At 33.4% G+C, this 19550-nt stretch overlaps 2 protein-coding genes and 1 pseudogene across 5 annotated transcripts; all 3 read right to left on the bottom strand.

Moving 5' to 3' along the window:
- Positions 1–1994: 1994 nt before the first annotated feature.
- Positions 1995–4820, bottom strand: LOC117157846 (uncharacterized). Its single transcript, XM_076622152.1, has 5 exons — positions 3718–4820; positions 3523–3639; positions 3003–3093; positions 2802–2938; positions 1995–2543 (listed from the first exon to the last, which is right to left on the bottom strand). The coding sequence occupies exons 1-5, from the start codon at positions 4164–4166 to the stop codon at positions 2381–2383; spliced, it is 957 nt and encodes a 318-aa protein (XP_076478267.1). The 5' UTR covers positions 4167–4820; the 3' UTR covers positions 1995–2380.
- A 2571-nt stretch (positions 4821–7391) lies between these two features.
- LOC117157845 (uncharacterized) lies at positions 7392–11056 on the bottom strand (annotated as a pseudogene). The gene is made up of 7 exons (XR_013059353.1): positions 10186–11056; positions 9263–9380; positions 8928–9189; positions 8732–8848; positions 8011–8302; positions 7620–7752; positions 7392–7527 (listed from the first exon to the last, which is right to left on the bottom strand). The product of XR_013059353.1 is annotated as an uncharacterized LOC117157845 (transcript).
- Positions 11057–11230: 174 nt separating this feature from the next.
- LOC117157808 (uncharacterized) lies at positions 11231–19525 on the bottom strand. Of its 3 annotated transcripts, none has more exons than XR_013059354.1 (8): positions 15774–19525; positions 15258–15375; positions 14921–15182; positions 14733–14849; positions 13358–13651; positions 13015–13147; positions 12732–12922; positions 11231–12349 (listed from the first exon to the last, which is right to left on the bottom strand). XR_013059354.1 is itself a non-coding variant. In XM_076622151.1 (7 exons), the coding sequence occupies exons 1-7, from the start codon at positions 15861–15863 to the stop codon at positions 12875–12877; spliced, it is 1062 nt and encodes a 353-aa protein (XP_076478266.1). In that variant the 5' UTR covers positions 15864–19525; the 3' UTR covers positions 12553–12874. The 3 variants fall into 3 exon arrangements, 1 of the variants encoding a protein (XP_076478266.1); XR_013059355.1 differs by lacking the exon at positions 15774–19525 and having other exon boundaries at positions 13358–13494; positions 13561–13651; positions 15258–15766; XM_076622151.1 differs by lacking the exon at positions 11231–12349 and having other exon boundaries at positions 12553–12922.
- Positions 19526–19550: the final 25 nt, after the last annotated feature.

Below are 19550 nucleotides of genomic sequence, written 5' to 3' on the forward strand. Positions count from 1 at the left end.
CATTCCACCTGGAACTACATCTTTGTATTATCATGTAAGTAACCAGAAATATTGTAGATAAATTGAAACATTTCCAACATTCTGCAAAAGATTATTAATGGATTAAATTGGTCAAATAATATATTATTTTGTATTCGTTATATTCTGTGTATAGCTAAAGTGCTTTTAAAACGATCGTGAAGTTTTCTGTGATACTTCACGGCAAATGACGAATATCATGATTAAATTCAATTAAGGATTCGATAATGTGTTAAATTTCGTATTAGGATGGTTCTCAGCTATGGAGGTCAAAAATTTCTTTTGAATGTACTTTAATGTATCTGCACAAATTGTCACATTTGATGGGTTATATATAAGCGAACATGAGGTCATTCCATATAAAACAAGTAAGAAAAATATAAACCTTTTTTTTGTCCAAGGGATAGTTTTTCAGAAAACTAAATTTAGTCATCAAGTATATTTGAACATGGTTAATTTCAAGACTGGACAGGACTAGATAACTGCGAGAATGTAATTCTAGACGCAAAAATAAGTAAAAAATATAGAATAAAATTCTACCATTTAAGGTTTCATTTTCAAAAAAATAAAATTTGAATATGTTTAATTATGAGGTGTCTGGTACATGCGCATAATACATTTTCAAACTTTCCTTGAAAATGAAGCATCTTATGCAGAAATTTCATTGAGAAAAGAGATGTAGTTTAAACGCCTGTAGATTATTTACTTTTGTTTAGTCCGGAATTAATCAACTTAAAGTATACTTGTCAAATTTTCAAAGACCATTTTCTTGAAAGCGAAGCCTCAGAACAAAATAATTTCATTTTATATTTTGTTTTATTTTTTCATAAGAAATCACCTCGTGTTCACTTGTACATAAGTTTCAGACACACCAGTTATATTACATATGTATATGTCGGAGCGCACATTAGAATTAGGGTTAGGGGCGTGAAACGAATCTTCGTTTGGGTTACACGTTGTCGTTGTGCAATAGAGGAGACATCGGCTAGTGCAAATACGATTATTATAGAGCCGGACAAGTAACCGTGGTAGTTAGGCACTCGAGAAACTAATGACAATGATCCTAGGTTCAATAACGAATCCGCGGTCGACGGGATGATAGATGAACGTACTCACAAAATCTAAGTCGGATGCGTGATATTCACTGGTCGTAAAGGGTTACTCCTCTCATCATTGAGATCGCGAACGAGAATGCCTTTCCTGTCCCGATGATGCCACAGAGGAAAACTATAATGGGGTGTGTCTAAGGACACGAGATCATCGGATTCGTCGAGAAAAGCCTTCGTTCAGAAAGTAAGGGAAATTGGCGTTGCTGCTAATTGGTCAATCTCCATATCGGTGGTTAGAAAAGGATGTTAGCCGCCCTCGAGGGAAAGTTGCTAGTGGGAGACGCCACTAGTTGAAAAATATGTCTCCCCTATCTTCCCGTAGTTGGGACAAAGACTGTTTGTCTGTTTGAAGGACTTTAGTTAACTAAACCTTAAGATTTATAACGGGCTCTCGGGCTAGCCGAACATGTCCTGCGGAGACGCATCGACATCTGGCAATCATCTTACTCGAAGAATAGGGTCTGCACGTGGCGAGCCACGGGACAGAAACCGTTGGAATGTTTATTGTCTCGTGTCGCCCCGAATATTTCTTTTAAGGAGAGCTATAGAATTACTCCATACCTTGTTAGGCAAAAGGTTCATCCCGTGACCGCGGCTACGTTCGGCGACTGACTGTCGCCTCGAGCCCAAGCTCATTATCACGACTCTCGAACAATTACAATCGGGTTGAATAACTACAATTGTTCAATTACAGCTATAGTAGACTCTAGGTTACAATGTTGCGGGATTATCCAAAATTCCAAAGGCTCCGCTGTTCTTTCATCTCCGACATATATAAATGTATATTATAAATATTATATACTATGTAAAAATATGTGTGTGTATAATATTTACATAAATATTATTATACATTTAAAACATTGTACTTCTATTCAAAAACATTTATTAATACTTTCCAAATAGCGGGCAAGATTACGTTCGAATTTCATGCGAGACCATCAAAATTTGAAAACTTCCACTCAAATGCGACACAGGTTCTCATTATCTAATCATTCTGAAATTTTGCACATATCACTTCTTTCTAAAATTCATTGCCATATTCTAGGAGGATAGAAGCAAAAATAAATTAGTGGTTGAGAAGTAAGCACCATTATATTTCTGTACATATTGTATCATATATTGATCTTCGTTCGTTCCGGAATATTGTTTTTCATCGTCTCAGTCAAGAGTACTTTACGATTCACGTAGATTTCAATACGGTAAAGTATGAAACAGATGCTTTTATAATCTGGAAGGTATGATATTACGTAGATTTATTTAAAAAGGGTATTCTTAAAACTTGCCTCTGCAAAATTTTTCAAATTCAGGTCTAAAAGTCCCCCAGCTGATAGAATTGGAGGACTCAAACAGCTTCTGATGGATAACACGAACAACAATTGCGTTTTTCTATTAGCATTATACCACGATGCGTCGTATCTGTGAATTTATTTAAAAAATAGTGCACACGTTAATGATAATGAACAACTTAATTCAGTTCTTATAATATAGCATTAATAACACAAAGACAAATGAAGAAACCTTATAAGTTTGACACATGGACATCTCATTCGTTCGATACTATAATAAAAATTCATTCCAAGACAATCTTATTACCATTCTTCTAATTTAGAAATGAATATAAAAATGAAAGTACTTAGCGCTACGTATATTAAACAATATTTATGCATCACTTACATCGATTCGATAATTTCATCGTTCGAGTTCAGTACGAATTGTCCTTGCACAGTTAAAAGAAGTATATGTATCAATTGGGACAAAAGAAAAACACTGTCCTTGATGAGCACTCCAGAAATTTCCGACTGTGATGCAACCTGTTTTGAAGCATAGTAACTTCGACTGTGGCGAAACAGTACGAGATTAGACCGAAAAGCTTACCTTTACCAATGAGACTGTGAAAGATGCCATTGACATACCGATGCAAATGCAAAGATAGACGGAATGACTGGTTTGAATACTCTTCAGGTATCTGCTTTGATGGCATCAAAACAGGACCAACAGGTCGTTGTCCATAGAAAGTTCAATAGTATACATACATATGTGATACACGGAAATAAACGCATTTAAATCTCACAAAATTATATAAACTATTCTTGATGTTGTTTGAGAAATTTCAAGAACACTTATTAGCTAATTATTATTCTATAGCACAGTAAATGTTCAATTAATGAAAAGAAGTCATCAGCAATCAAAATTACACATATGCCGTTTGAATTATATATTTTTGTGAAACAAACAAAATTATTTATTCCTATCAACATTGACATCAAGCGGTAGGGCACTCCCTTTTTTCAAAAACAGTTGTTTTTAATGTCTTTGGAGAAAAGTAAGCTAAATACATGAAATAAGCTAACAAGAGAATGGCGGCAACTAATGTTTTTCTAATTTCAGTACTGACTTTGTAGCATATTGGTGTTCTCGAATCGAATGAAGCACTCTCTCATAACTCTTATCCTGCATTCCACCCTTTTCAGTGTCGACAGACAAATCTGAAAGCGCATTCTTGAAACGATGTCTGTGAAAAAATTTATACTTGTTGCAGTTTCAAGTTAAACGAAGATTATTTAATCCAAATGATATTTCATTTTATTACCCAGCTACCGCTAACTGCCCACAGGCGTGTTGCACCATATATATATAACTCGAATCACAGCCGACATACACAAAAAATGTTGATATAACCGTATATATCATATGAAAACTTATAAACATACGGTACTTCCGGTCATCGATATAATAATAAGCTGGATAAATGTATATTAAATCTCGCGTTTCGTTGTTCGGTGAAATTATGTCTAAAATATATGGCGATAGAGATAGTTGAATAAAACTTATGGAACAGAAAACGCCAAGTCCTGTAAATCGATTGCAACGGTGTATAAAATGAATCACGGAAGGGAAGTACGAGTTTTCAATATGATTTATCCTACCGCAGTACAACCGAGAAAAAAAGGCTCCCCTTTTGGCGTACTCGACCATAATGTCAGATTCATCAATCCGTCTATTGGCTGACCAATCCTTCCAAATAGCAGTAAGCAGCATCTTGTACTACAATTTGATTAGTATCGTGCAACCAAAAGATATATATAAATACATGAAGAATACAATAAGTCGTATTTGTCGTCTTTTCTAGTTCTGCTATTTTGATTCTTATCAAAAACTATTATCAAGAGAGAGGGATGTTAAGTAAGTTCATTATTGCTGACATATTTAAATTCTAGATCTTCTTTTCATTTGGAAATTAATTATGTCAGGCGAGTGCGATTATAAGTTAGGCAATCATAGAAAATATACTGTTTACAGTGATCATAAATAATGTAACAAAATTAAGAATACGGAGCGAATTTAAAACAAAATTGAAATAGATGAAACTTTGGGTTTCAAAATACAGTTCCAAATGATACTCAATTTTAAATATGTCTTTTATTATAGTCCTGACCATTTAAAAGATACATTAGTAATATTTGTTATACAGACTTATTTTAATTACGTCAAACTATCTGTTCTTCAAGTCAATTATATCAGTCGGCAAAACACGTGCAAATACACCACGAAGCTAAAACGCCGATCACAAGTCAATACTGGGCATAAACGTTATCATAAAAACCGAGCAAATATTCTTCGTTTCGTATGAAACATTGCAAATTTATCTCCATTAGTATGAAAAAGCATATAATTTCAAACCTGCCAGGTTTATTCCATCTAACATAAGAGTCACAAAATCAAAAATATCGACTTATCATATCGTTCATTGTGGGTTTCATATAATGTGTAACACAAAAATAATAGAAAATGGAAAGTGATACGAGAAATTCCTTTACCTCCGGCATGTTTACAATATAATTCCCTTGCTTTATCAATACTGCAGCTACCGCATTAAAAAAACAGACCTGCTCTACTACGGTCTGTAAACTGTAGAAACACACGACGTTTGCCATCTACAATCAACGATAGAGTAATTTAATAAAAAAGGAATTCTCATATTAGTACATAATGCCATAATTACATCAAGCATTAAAAAGATTTGAAGTTTTGTGAAATATTCGACAAAGATCACAATGTTCGTGTGTGATTACTAATATATAGGCTGAGGCGGTAATCGTAATACAATCGGGGAGGCGGCGGTTCTGTGAAAAATGAGAACAAGAATCTGATATAACATTACTTCCCCTGGACCTTCATTTTCGAGAAAATCGACATTAAAGATCTGACAAGTGCATTTTGTCTTGGCTGAACAAGAGCAAATAACCGAAAGTGGTAAAACTCATATTTGGAAGCAAATAAAAAATATAGAATAAAATTTTTTAATAAATTGTTTCATTTCCTAATGCACGTGTTCCAGATCATTTCGTAATTAAACACTTTTAAACTTCATTTTCTTGAAAAGGATACCTGAAACGAAAAAATGTTCTTTCACATTTTCAACTTATTTTCACATGTATGACAATCTCCTGTTGATTATTTACCTATATCTAGTCTGTAATTAGCCAAGTTGAAGTATGCTTTACAAATTTTCAAATTCAGCTTTCTTAGCGACGAAGCATCAAATGAAAAAATTTTATTTTATATTCGGATTTTTTCACCACAGTTGAATCGCCACTTACTCGATTGTGATACGATTACCAAGTTGCCTATAAATTAATGTTCTTGTACCTGCGTAACAAGCGATAGCACAACGACGATGTATATAATCGTTCGCATAACGAGTTTCGAAAATTTACTCTGATCAGGCCAAATTCCGCCCATCATAGTACATATCTTCACTACTTTCATGTACTCGTTTACTACTGTGGCTTTGTCCATAGTAAAGAGAAAACTGATATTAAGAGTGCAGGGAAGTATATGCGACTGACACTTGATGAGTGACAGTGAAGTTTGTTGAGTGTCTGAGATTGGCCATTATGCTTTTATTTTATTTCTACCATGTAATATTTACACGAAGAGTGCAACTAAGTAATGCGTACCTGCTGTCATTTCGGTCGTCGTAAACCAAAGTGGTGATTTAATAATTTATTCGCCCTTATTAATTTATACCCTTAAAGTACCTTTGATAAAGATGTGTAAGTAACTCGATCGAAGTATTAGCTCATTGTTATCGTGTGTTCTTTACACTGTGGCTACTTGCACGCGGAGAACCATCTTGAAACATCAAATATCCTCTCGAAAGAATCGATCAATTGACAAATTGCTAGTAACGAATAATTTAAGACATAACTACTTTGGATGCCTTGAATAAATTTGATATTAGAGAGCTTGGTATAGAATAGTTGGGTGAAACAGACAGTTCCTATCCGAAACGGCTAAGCGAAGTAGAAAGATAAATGATTGTTGAAGATCGAACAGATCTGTACGAACTTTTATGTGGTTATAATTCTCTTCAAACTATGAATAAGCAAAATATAGTTTGTCTCTGTGTAAGAAAGTGTCGTGTGTTTCGTGCACGTTTCAGCTGATTTGTTTCGCCAATTCTGGTCGCAAATTAATTTTTTATGACGGTAATAATAAGCGTTGGCCGATATGTGTTTATAGTTCAACTTATCCCATGACAAACAGTTATGTATTTTTTGCTATTACTAACATCACATTGCTTGGATTTGTTGAAAAATCCATAATTGACGTGAATTGTTTATGTAGCTCAGATCAGACGTAATGTTAGAATTTATACTAATATATGAGGTAAATACTTTTGCATACATTGTACGTTATGTAGAAGATTTCAGAATTCTGTTATGCTATTACAATAGCCAATTTTCATACGGCATTGATAATTTTGTACAAGAAACGATATTGTATATTTTTTTAGAGAATGTATATTTTATCCTAAAACAACACGTTTTCTTTATCACATAATCATAGGTACAGTTCTACTTTTCATGCACTGTGAAACAGCACATGCGATCTTGCTTTTACAGATCAGGTAGCTAACTCAGACGCTGCGTTATATCCCAAGCATAATGTTAAGCAAAACTAAACAATTTTGTATATGTATATTTTTGGAAGAAAAACGTACGTGTTATTAATATAAATCTAGAAAATTGCACATTGATTTAAAATTATTCACCAATGTTTCCAAGATATCGAAATATTATTATGCTCGTAATAGATGTGAAATTATACATAATTTGAAAATTTAAACTCAAATGCGGCACGGGTTCTCGTTGTCTAATCATTTAGAAATTCTGCACGTACCACTTCTTCATCAAATTCATTGCCATAACCTAGGAGAATGAAACCAAAAATAAATTAGTGGTTGAGAAGCAAGCACTATTCCATGTCAGTACATATTTTATTATATATTGATATTCATTCGATCCGGAATTGTTTTTCGTCGCTTCAGTCAGAGGTAGATTACAGTTTACGTAGATTTCAACACGGTAAAGTATGAAACAGATGCTTTTATAATCTGGAAGGCATGATATTACGTGGATTTATTTAAAAAAGGTATTCTTAAAACTTGAACAATAATTGTGGATTCAAGGAAGAGTAGATACTTGCCTCTGCAAAATTTTTCAAATTCAGGTCTAAAAGTCCCCCAGCTGATAGAATTGGAGGACTCAAACAGCTTCTGATGGATAACACGAACAACAATTGCGTTTTTCTATTAGCATTATACCACGATGCGTCGTATCTGTGAATTTATTTAAAAAATAGTGCACACGTTAATGATAATGAACAACTTAATTCAGTTCTTATAATACAGCATTAATAACACAAAGACAAATGAAGAAACCTTATAAGTTTGACACATGGACATCTCATTCGTTCGATACTATAATAAAAATTCATTCCAAGACAATCTTATTACCATTCTTTTAATTTAGAAATGAATATAAAAATGAAAGTACTTAGCGCTACGTATATTAAACAATATTTATGCATCACTTACATCGATTCGATAATTTCATCGTTCGAGTTCAGTATGAATTGTCCTTGCACAGTTAAAAGAAGTATATGTATCAATTGGGACAAAAGAAAAACACTGTCCTTGATGAGCACTCCAGAAATTTCCGACTGTGATGCAACCTGTTTTGAAGCATAGTAACTTCGACTGTGGCGAAACAGTACGAGATTAGACCGAAAAGCTTACCTTTACCAATGAGACTGTGAAAGATGCCATTGACATACCGATGCAAATGCAAAGATAGACGGAATGACTGGTTTGAATACTCTTCAGGTAACTGCTTTGATGGTATCAAAACAGGACCAACAGGCCGTTGTCCATAAAAAGTTCAATAGTATACATACATATGTGATACACGGAAATAAACGCATTTAAATCTCACAAAATTATATAAACTATTCTTGATATTGTTTGAGAAATTTCAAGAACACTTATTAGCTAATTAATATTCTATAGCACAGTAAATGTTCAATTAATGAAAAGAAGTCATCAGCAATCAAAATTACACATATGCCGTTTGAATTATATATTTTTGTGAAACAAACAAAATTATTTATTCCTATCAACATTGACATCAAACGGTAGGGCACACCCTTTTTTCAAAAACAGTTGTTTTTAATGTCTTTGGAGAAAAGTAAGAGAAATACATGAAATAAGCTAACAAGAGAATGGTGGCAACCAATGTTTTTCTAATTTCAGTACTGACTTTGTAGCATATTGGTGTTCTCGAATCGAATGAAGCACTCTCTCATAACTCTTATCCTGCGTTCCACCCTTTTCAGTGTCGACAGACAAATCTGAAAGCGCATTCTTGAAACGATGTCTGTGAAAAAATTTAATACCTGTTGCAGTTTCAAGTTAAACGAAGATTATTTAATCCAACTGATATTTCATTTTATTACCCAGCTACCGCTAACTGCCCACAGGCGTGTTGCACCATATATATATAACTCGAATCACAGCCGACATACACAAAAAATGTTGATACAATCGTATATGTCATATGTAAACTTATAAACATACGGTACTTCCGATCATCGATATAATAATAAGCTGGATAAATGTATATTAAATCTCGCGTTTCGTTGTTCGGTGAAATAATGTCTAGAATATATGGCGATAGAGATAGTTGAATAAAACTTATGCAACAGAAAACGCCAAGTCCTGTAATTCGATTGTAATGGTGTATAAAATGAATCACGGAGGGGACTCGAGTTTTCAATATGATTTATCTTACCGCAGTACAACCGAGAAAAAAAGGCTCCCCTTTTGGCGTACTCGACCATAATTTCAAATTCATCAGTCAGTCTAATGGTTGACCAATCCTCCCAAATAGCGGTAAGCAGCATCTTGTACTACAATTTGATTAGTATCGTGCAACCAAAAGATATATATAAATACATGAAGAATACAATAAGTCGTATTTGTCGTTTTTTCTAATTCTGCTATTTTGATTCTTAAAACTATTATCAAGAGAGAGGGATGTTAAGTAAATTCATTATTGCTAACATATTTGCATTCTAGATATTTTTTTACTTCTAAATTAATTACGTCATGCGAGTGCGACTATAAGTTAGACATGTATAGAAATGTTACTTTTTGCAGTGATCTAGAGAAACTACTACGGAAAACTAATACGGAAAAATATTAAAACAAAATTGAAATGGATGTAACTTTGCGGTTCAAAGTACAATTCCAAATGATTCTCAATTTTAAATACGTCTTTTGTTATAGTCCTGACCATTTAAAAGATACATTAGTAATATTTGTTATACAGACTTATTTTAGTTACGTCAAACTATCTGCTTCTCGAGTCAATTTTGTTAGTCGGCAAATCACGTGTAAATACCCCAATAGCTGAAACACCGATCGCAGTCAACACTGGGCATAAACGCTATCATAAAAGCCGGACAAATATTATTCGTTTCTTATGAAACATTGTGGATCTATTTCCATTACTTTCGAAAGGCATATAATTTTAAATCTGTGAGGTTTATTCCCATTTGTAAATATTTCCTGCCAGATTATTTTTTTATAACATCCAATAACATGAGAATCAGATGATCAAAGATATCGACTTATCATATCTTCCATTGTCATTTTTATATAATGTATAATACAAAAATAGAAAATGGAAAGTTATATGAGAAATTCCGTTACCTGCGCCGCGTTCACAATATAATTCCCTTGCTTTAGCAGTGCCCCAGCCATCGCATTAAAAAAACAGACCTGCTCTACTACGGCCTGTAGACTGTAGAAACACACAACGTTTGCCATCTACAACCAACGATCGAGTAATTTAATGAAAAAGGAATACTCATATTAGTACATAATGGCATAATTACATCAAGCATTAAATAGATTTGAAGTTTTGTGAAATATTCGACAAAGATCACAATGGTCGTGTGTGATTTCAAATATATAGGCTGAGGCAGTAAACATAGTACAACCGGCCAGACGGCGATTCTATGTGAAATATGAGAACAAAAATCTGATATAACATTACTTCCCCTGAACCTTCGTTTTCGAGAAAATCGATGTTAAAGATTTGGCAAGTATACTTTATCTTGACTGAACAAGAGCAAATAATTGAATGTGATTAAGTTCGTATTTGAAAATAAATAAAAAATATACAATAAAATTTTTTCATAAATTGTTTCATTTCCTAAAACGATAATTTAGAATATGTGTGATACACGTGTCCCAAACCATTTCGTATTTACACATATTTAAACTTCATTGTCAAAATGATACCTTAAATGAAAAAGTGTTCTTTCACATTTTCACTTAAACGTGCTACTTATTTTCACTTATTTTCACAACTTATTTTCACATGTATGACAATCTCCTGTTGATTATTTACCTATATCTAGTATGTAATTAGTCAAGTTGAAGTATGCTTCACAAATTTTCAAACTCGGCTTTTTCAGCAACGAAGCGTTAAATGAAACAATTTTATTTTATATGCGAATTTCTTCACGTGGAATCATCACTTACACGGTTGTAATATGATTACCAGGTTGCCATTATATTAATGTTCTTGTACCTGCGTAACAAGCGATAGCACAATGATGATGTATACAATCGTTCGCATAACGAGTTTCGAATATTTACTCTGATCAGGCCAAATTCCGCCCATCGTAGTACATATCTTCACTACTTTCATGTATTCGTTTACTACTGTGGCTTTGTCCATTGTAAAGAGAAAACTGATATTAAGAGTGCAGGGCAGTATATGCGACTGACACTTGATGAGTGACAGTGAAGTTTGTTGAGTGTCTGGGATTGGCCATTATGCTTTTACTTTATTTCTATCATGTAATATTTACACGAAGAGTGCAACTAAGTAATGCGTACCTGCTGTCATTTCGATCGTCGTAAACCAAAGTGGTAATTTAATAATTTATTCGCCCTTGTTAATTTATACCCTTAAAGTACCTTTGATAAAGATGTATAAGTAACTCGATCGAAGTATTAGCTCATTGTTATCGTGTGTTCTTTACATTGTGACTACTTGCACGCGGAGAACCATCTTGAAACATCAAATATCCTCTCGAAAGAATCGATCAATTGACAAATTGCTAGTAACGAATAATTTAAGACATAACTACTTTGGATGCCTTGAATAAATTTGATATTAGAGAGCTTGGTATAGAATAGTTGGGTGAAACAGACAGTTCCTATCCGAAACGGCTAAGCGAAGTAGAAAGATAAATGATTGTTGAAGATCGAACAGATCTGTACGAACTTTTATGTGGTTATAATTCTCTTCAAACTATGAATAAGCAAAATATAGTTTGTCTCTGTGTAAGAAAGTGTCGTGTGTTTCGTGCACGTTTAAGCTGATTTGTTTCGCCAATTCTGGTCGCAAATTAATTTTTTGTGACGGTAATAATAAGCGTTGGCCGATATGTGTTTATAGTTCAACTTTTTCCCATGACAAACAGTTATGTATTTTTTGCTATTACTAACATCACATTGCTTGGATTTGTTGAAAAATCCATAATTGACGTGAATTGTTTATGTAGCTCAGATCAGACGTAATGTTAGAATTTATACTAATATATGAGGTAAATACTTTTGCATACATTGTACGTTATGTAAAATATTTTAAAATTCCGTTATGCTATCACAACTGTTCTACTTTCCATACACTGTAAAACAGCACACGCTAAATGTATCATTAGCAAAAATATTTGATTAAATAATTTGAGTATCATCATGTTCCAACAGGTGTATTACATCAAAGTTTCTTATTTCCATCTTTGTATGTTCAATCCCTCTTTGAATGCAGTTCAGCCATATGAACACGTCGAAATCTCAACTAAAAATGAAACAGACGCTTGCAGTTACTAGCAAGATACAAATAATGGCTACCTTTATTACAATACTTGTGACAGAAGGGAATTCATATGTAAAAGTCTGTAAGATTCGCTAAATGAATTGCTGGCTTTTGGAAATCAAGAAGGTGACTCAAACCGAACATTTTCATATGTATCTTTAGAAGTAATATATACGCATTGCTAGTATAGATCTTAGACATTGTGCTTTTATTTTAAAACATTCCTTAATATTTCCAAAACAACGAAACACGATTATGCTCATAACTAATGCGAAAACATTAAAACTTGAAAACTTCAACTTATATGTGGTATAGATTCCTGTTGTCTAATCACTCTGAAATTTAGCATAAATTATTTTCTCACCAAGCATCACTAAGTGGGGGTAAAACCAAAAAATAGTTAGTAGTTTAGAAATAAGAATAACTGTAATTATTTTCATATTTTATCCACTAATCTTTGTTCTGGAGTATTGTTTTCCATTGCCTCTGTCGGGAGTATTTTACGGTTTACGTAGATTTCAATACGGTAAAGTATGAAACAGATGTTTTTATAATCTGAAAAACATACTGTAGTGTACATTTATTTAAAAAAAAATATTCTTCAAATATTTCCACATTAATTTGTGGTTAAATAAAAAATTACTTACCTCTGAGAAGCTCTTCAAATCCAAGATAATTAATCCAGCAGCTGATAAAGTGGGAGGATTTAAGCAATTTCTTAGTGCTAATACAAACAATAGTTTCGTTTTATTATTGGAATTATACCATAACGCGTCATATCTGTAAACGGTGTTAATTTAGTAAAAAAGGTTTCATATAAGATGATGATAATAAATGATTTACATCAGTTCATACTTTTAGCATCAATCACACAACAGAAATAAAGGAACCTTACATGTTATGTATGTTATTGTAATAAAATTTAATTTCCGAACAAAAACCAAAGTACTTTGAGCAAAGTATATTTCTCAGTATTTATAAGTTACTTACATCGATTCGGTAACTTCATCGTTCGCATTCTGTACGAATTGTCCTTGTACCGTTAATAGAAATATGTGTGTCAATTGAGATGAGAGAAATACAACGTCCTTGATAGACTCCGCAGAAATTTCTGATTGTGCTGCAACCTGTTTTGAAGCACGGTAATTACAATTACTGTCAAACTGTGTGAATTTGCACGTTGAAGAGCTCACCTTTACTAACGTGACGCTGAAAGTTGCCATTACCAAACCGATGCAAATGCAAAGATAAGTAGAATGAATGCTTTGAATAGTTTTCAGGTAACTGTTTTGGAACCATTAAAACAGAATTAAGAGGTCATAGTCGATAAAAGATTCAGTAATGCACATACAGGGTGACAGATTTTATTCTATAAATTCAAATTACTAGTACACTATGAATTGTATGAAAAAGTAGTTCAGATATGTAGTGAATTTTTTTGAGGGGGTGACAAATGAGGTGAGTAAGAATTTTTTTGTAGACGTGTCATATGAAGGTGACATCAATTTTTTTAAGTGGAATTGCATATTTTCTAATGTACTAATCGATGCAGCTCGTCATTCTCTACAAAATTGTATGAAGTTATTTATATTGAAAAGTCACATTAGTTTAGGAGATATTTTAGCTTTAATTTGTCGCATTTAGCGTATGAAGGACAAAGATAACGTAAACGCAAAAATATCCAATCGCGTCTTTCATTGTCTTTTATACGTTAAATTTGATAAATTGAAGTTAAAATATTTGCAAATCCCTATGCTTTCTCGGTATCAGTATGTTAATACAATTGTCTAGAAAATAATAGGCTGCACCGTTTAATGCATTAAAGAATATACAATCCTAATTAGCAAAACGGTTGTTATCTTTATATGAAGTCTACGTGTTCATCTACAAAATATTCTTACACCAGGTTGTAACCTTCTTAAAAAATGTTTACTTCTTATCTGAACAATTTTTGTATACAACACACAATGTACAAGTAATGTGCATTAGTAGAATAAGTCCGGTCACCTTGTACATAAGTACATGTACGTAAGTACATGCATTAAATTACTTTAAAAGTATTTAGGATATTCTTGACATTGTTTGAGAATTTTAAAGAATACATTAGCTAATTGTTTCGCTACAGCACAGTAAAATTCAATTAATGAAAAGAAATCACTGTCACTGCTTATTAACAATTTAGAAGTATATGATGTTTGAGTTACACATTTTTGTAAAAAAAAACTTTTTACGCCTAACAAAATTATCTTTAAACGGTGATGCACCTTATTTTGTTAAAAAATAAGATTATTGAAAATATATTTGAAGTTTAAAAATAAGTTTAAAAATACTGGAAAATGAATGTTTTGCCAGTTTCAGTACTGACTCTATAGCATGTTGGTGTTGTCGAATCGAACGAAGTACTCTTTCATGAATCTCATCCTGTATGGCACTCGTTTTATTGACAATAGACAAATCAAAAATCGCATTCTTGAAACGATGTCTGCAAAAAGGTTGTGTTTCTTGCAGTTTCCAGCTAAAATTATTTGGTCCAAGTAATATTTCTTTTTTTACCCAGCCACTGCTAATTGTCCACAGGCGTGTTGCACAATGCACATGTAACTTGTATCGCAACCAACATACACAATAATTCCTAAAATATATGTATACGCCATATGTAAATTTATAATTGCACGATACTTCCGGTCATCGATATAATAATAAGCTGGATAAATGTATATTAAATCCCGCGTTTCGTTCATTGGTGAAATTATGTCCAAAACTAATGGCGTTAACAATAACTGTAAGAAAGCTAAGATACAGACAACACCAATTCCTGTAAATTAATTACAGCGACACGTGAAGTGAATTATAAAATGAAAACACATCATTTCAGTATAACTCATCCTACCACAGTCTAACCAAGAAAGGAGTGCTCCCTTTTTGGCGTACTCGGCCATAATGTGAAATTCGTTACTGTGACTATCGGTTGACCAATCCTTCCAAATAGCGGTAAGTAACATCTTGTACTGCAATTTGATCAGTCTCATGTAACCGAAAGATATGTACGAAGGTATGAAAACACAATAAATCGTATTTCTCATCTTTTCTGGTACAGGAATATTTTTGCTAGCACACATTAACGATATGCAGACTTATTAATTGTGTCCAAATTGTGTTATTCGCTTCTTACAGAATATTTTGAATTCATCACCATCATTTTCAAAAAGCTTTTAATTTACGAATCTATCGAGTTTCTACATTTTTACAAATATTTCATACCAGAATAGTTCTTTGTAGCTTTTCAATGACGTAAGAGTCAGTATCTCAATAAAAGTGGACTTATCAAATTTTTCCACGTGATTTTTATACAGAATGTGATAAAAATATAATGGAAAATGGAAAATGAAGCAAGAAGTTTCTTTACCTCAGCAGCTTTGATAATGTACAGTCCTTCTTTCAACAATACCCCGCTTAACGCAGTGAGAAAACAAATCTGGTTTAGTAGGACGCTCATGTTAAAGAAATGCACGACGTTTGCGATCTACAATCAACATTCGATTAATTTAACATATAAAGAATTTCGAATCAATATATAATGCTATTAAAAAGTTAAAAAAAGCTGTGACTTTGCGATATAGCGAAGTGTCGCATATTTTTACTTCGCTATTCCATAAATTTTCGCCGGCACTTGGTAAAAATTCGTTGATTAAAGGTCGGTCATTGTTCGTTTCCAGTAAAGTTATATTCCAAAGAGTTTTTAGATGAAGTGCGAATTCAAATGCTCAGCACCTAACGTAATGTTGCCCTCAAACAATCAACAATATAGTTATGATATCTCAAGATTCTCAACGAAAATGTAGTTTGTAAATATAATTTTGATGTGAGGTGTAAATGTTGTCCGTGATAATTGTAGCGCTGGCTGTAGATGTCGCTGCTGAGGTATTGCTGCTTTTTTGAATTTGAGAAGCCAGGTTCCGAACGTTCGTAACCTAAGGCGCTAACCACTGCGCTGCCGTTGTCCGATATTAGTTAGTGTCGAGTGATGGTATTTGTGCTGTCGAGTGCCGCCACAGATGCTTTTAGTTGAGAATTTTGAAATATTGATAATATATATTGATAGTCTCAGGGTACTCTAATGGTGCTCTATACTTCGTAATACCCATGTTGAGCTGGTAGAACCACCCTAATAGTTACTATCCACCAATGATCAGATTCTTTGCCCCGCTCATGGGCATATCACGCTACGGACGAACCTGGAAGGTGCGACTAAGGGTTGATCGTCTGCATAGGTGAAGCGGCGATTGCAGTATACTTTACTCTATCGAGTACAAGAAAACATTGTGTTTCTACTGATAGTATAGTAGTCGCGCTTTGACAATCGTATTGCTAAGATATGCTACACGAGAAGATTCCAATAGCGGTGTGTTGTGAGTGCGTGTGTTATTAGAGTCAGTGGCTAATATAAGCCAGGTTGAGTAGGCTTGTCACTTGGCAAGTGTATTGCCAAAATGTCATAAACTGAGAACTTTCAACTTAGAATTACTTGAAGTGCAAATAAATGCAAGTATGTAAACAGCAAGAGGGCAACGATAGTTAAAATTCAGCGAACCTAATGGAAATTGATAAACCATCAGCTAATGGTTCTTAATCAACATTAAGCACGAAACGTAAAATTTCACTATTTATAAAAGGAATTACAAACGCCTGAAATGCAATAACAGATGAAGGTAAATGGTTACCAGAAATACCAAAATTCTTTCACTTTACTTCCAGAAATTACAAACGAACCTCTTAAAAAAGCTGCAACAAAAATTATTCAATTGAAGCCTCCTCTAATCTACATAGATGCCAATTATTATTAAGCCTTTATTAGATCTTCTAGAATCAATTACTCAAGACGTGAGCCAATGCTATTGATTGTTATGGCAAAATTGTCTTAGTCAAATGTTCCTTAGGACAAATTGTAAAAATTATTGGAGATAAAAGAAGACAGTATAGAGATAGATAAACAGAAGACATCTAGTCTGTCGGAACACAACCTACCCTTGTGTATGTATATGGTTGAATATAGAAACACCGCTTTTATGGCCTTATACCTGCATCACGGAGTATAAGAAATTTAATCATATCTCATTACTGAGTTCGATTACTAACAGCAAAATATCTCGACTAACAAATTGACTTGTTACACGCAGTTACCTACGTCATCGATTACAAGGTCATAATAGATATACAAATCACAATATAATTCCTACTTTACGGATAAAAAGCTATACCAGACTTCTATCTGCCACAAATGCGCGACAGGCTAATTTTCAATGTCCAATGCACGCGATCAGATGCTTTCCTACATATTTTCGTATGCACGCTGAGTCACCTAAGAGTGGGAGATCTAAAATATCTTCGAAACTGTTAATTATATCGAGAAATGTTTCAAATAAAAGTTGAATGGCTCCGAGGGAGACATCAATTGATGTAATTAGTATTTTTGTAGGTGACATTTGAAGGTCTCTCGTCGATCATTAGTTGTCTGTCTTCTTTCGATCATCACTCGTCTGACACTCTTAGTCATTCGTCTTTGATTAGTTAGCCTTCATCGTTATGTACCATTAGTCAACAACATAATCTATTTGTTTGTTGAAATACATAGTTTTAATCTCCGACACGGAGTGGTCCTTTGAGCTAATTTTATTAGTCGGTACAGCACATGCAAACGCCAACCGATTCCGAACGATCCACACAGGTCAATCACAGGGAATAAACAATCACAAAACAATAAAAAATGATTACTGTACAATACAATACGGATGTTATATTAATTAGTGTAGCAGACAAAATACTGGTAAACCAAGACGGTTAGTATAGATTGCTGGTTATAAATTGTTTTACGTACCTGCGTAACAAACGATAGTACACTAATGATGTATATAATCGTTCGCATGACGAGCTTCGAAAACTTACTCTGGTCAGGCCAAATTCCAATAATCATAGTGCATATCTTCACTACTTTCATATACTCGTCTACTACCGTGGCTTTGTCCATTGTAAAGAGAAAACTGATGACGTTAATAGTACACGCTAGTATATAAGACTGACATTTAATGAATGAAAGTGAAATTTGTTGAGTGTCTAGGATCGGCCACTATACTTCTACTTCATTTAAGCTATGTAATATTTACACGAAGAATGCGACTAAGTACTCTATATCTGCTGCCATTGCGACCGTCATAAACCAAAGTGGTCTTTAATCATTCATTCACCCCTGTTAAGTTGTACCCTTAAAATACCTTTTATGACGATGTACAAGTAAGCTGTTGATCAAAGTATTAGCTCGATATTAATGTGCGTTCTTGTCGCTGTGTTTTTCCTCTGAAAAAACCATGTCGAATCATTAGCAAGTATAATTAATTTAAGATATAGCTTTAGATATTTCCACTAAAAATAGCTTGAAAAAGGTAACTTGGAAAAGGGTGGTTGGGTGTATAGACAAGTCTGTATAAAAGAATAAAGAATAGTTAAATATTAATTAACACTTTCGCTGCCACGCCTCTCACATATGTGACGCTCTATTGCTTTCCATAGCCCCAGGCGTTACGCATATGTATGTGACGCATTCTAAGTGCAGCATAGATTGTCTGGTTACCATTTTCTATTATTATATACGTAAAAATATATATCATATTACGCAACATGTTGAAAATTTGGAATTTGGACTGTAGATTTTTTCCTTAAACAATGGTAACAAAAAGGTTAAAAAGATCTATACGGATCTTGATCTCGTTATTTTCTTCATTAAGGTACGATTAAACGAAAGATATTTTGTCTATAGATCCCCCGTCTATCTTCTCCTTGAGAAAATACCCTGAGTTACGTAAACATTTAAGCTACCACGGATCAGATTCCAGATTGAAATTTCGCATTAATTTAATGGACGTCCGATAATATGCACGTGAACAGTTCACCTCCCTGTCATGATTAATAATTCTATACCTTTTACTGCTACTAGTGATATCACATTACTTATACTTTAAAAAACAACCATAACTTATTAAATTGTTCAGATAAGTCAAGTCATAAATAATATCACAATTTACATTGAAATAGATCTCTGCGTATGTATTGTACACGTTACGTAAAACATGTTGAAATTTCATTAGTATCGCAATGAGATACGATTGTCGTGGCAATATTGATATTTGAA

The sequence above is a fragment of the Bombus vancouverensis genome, chromosome 10 (assembly GCF_051014615.1).
Source record: "Bombus vancouverensis nearcticus chromosome 10, iyBomVanc1_principal, whole genome shotgun sequence".
Classification (NCBI taxonomy): Eukaryota; Metazoa; Arthropoda; class Insecta; order Hymenoptera; family Apidae; genus Bombus; species Bombus vancouverensis.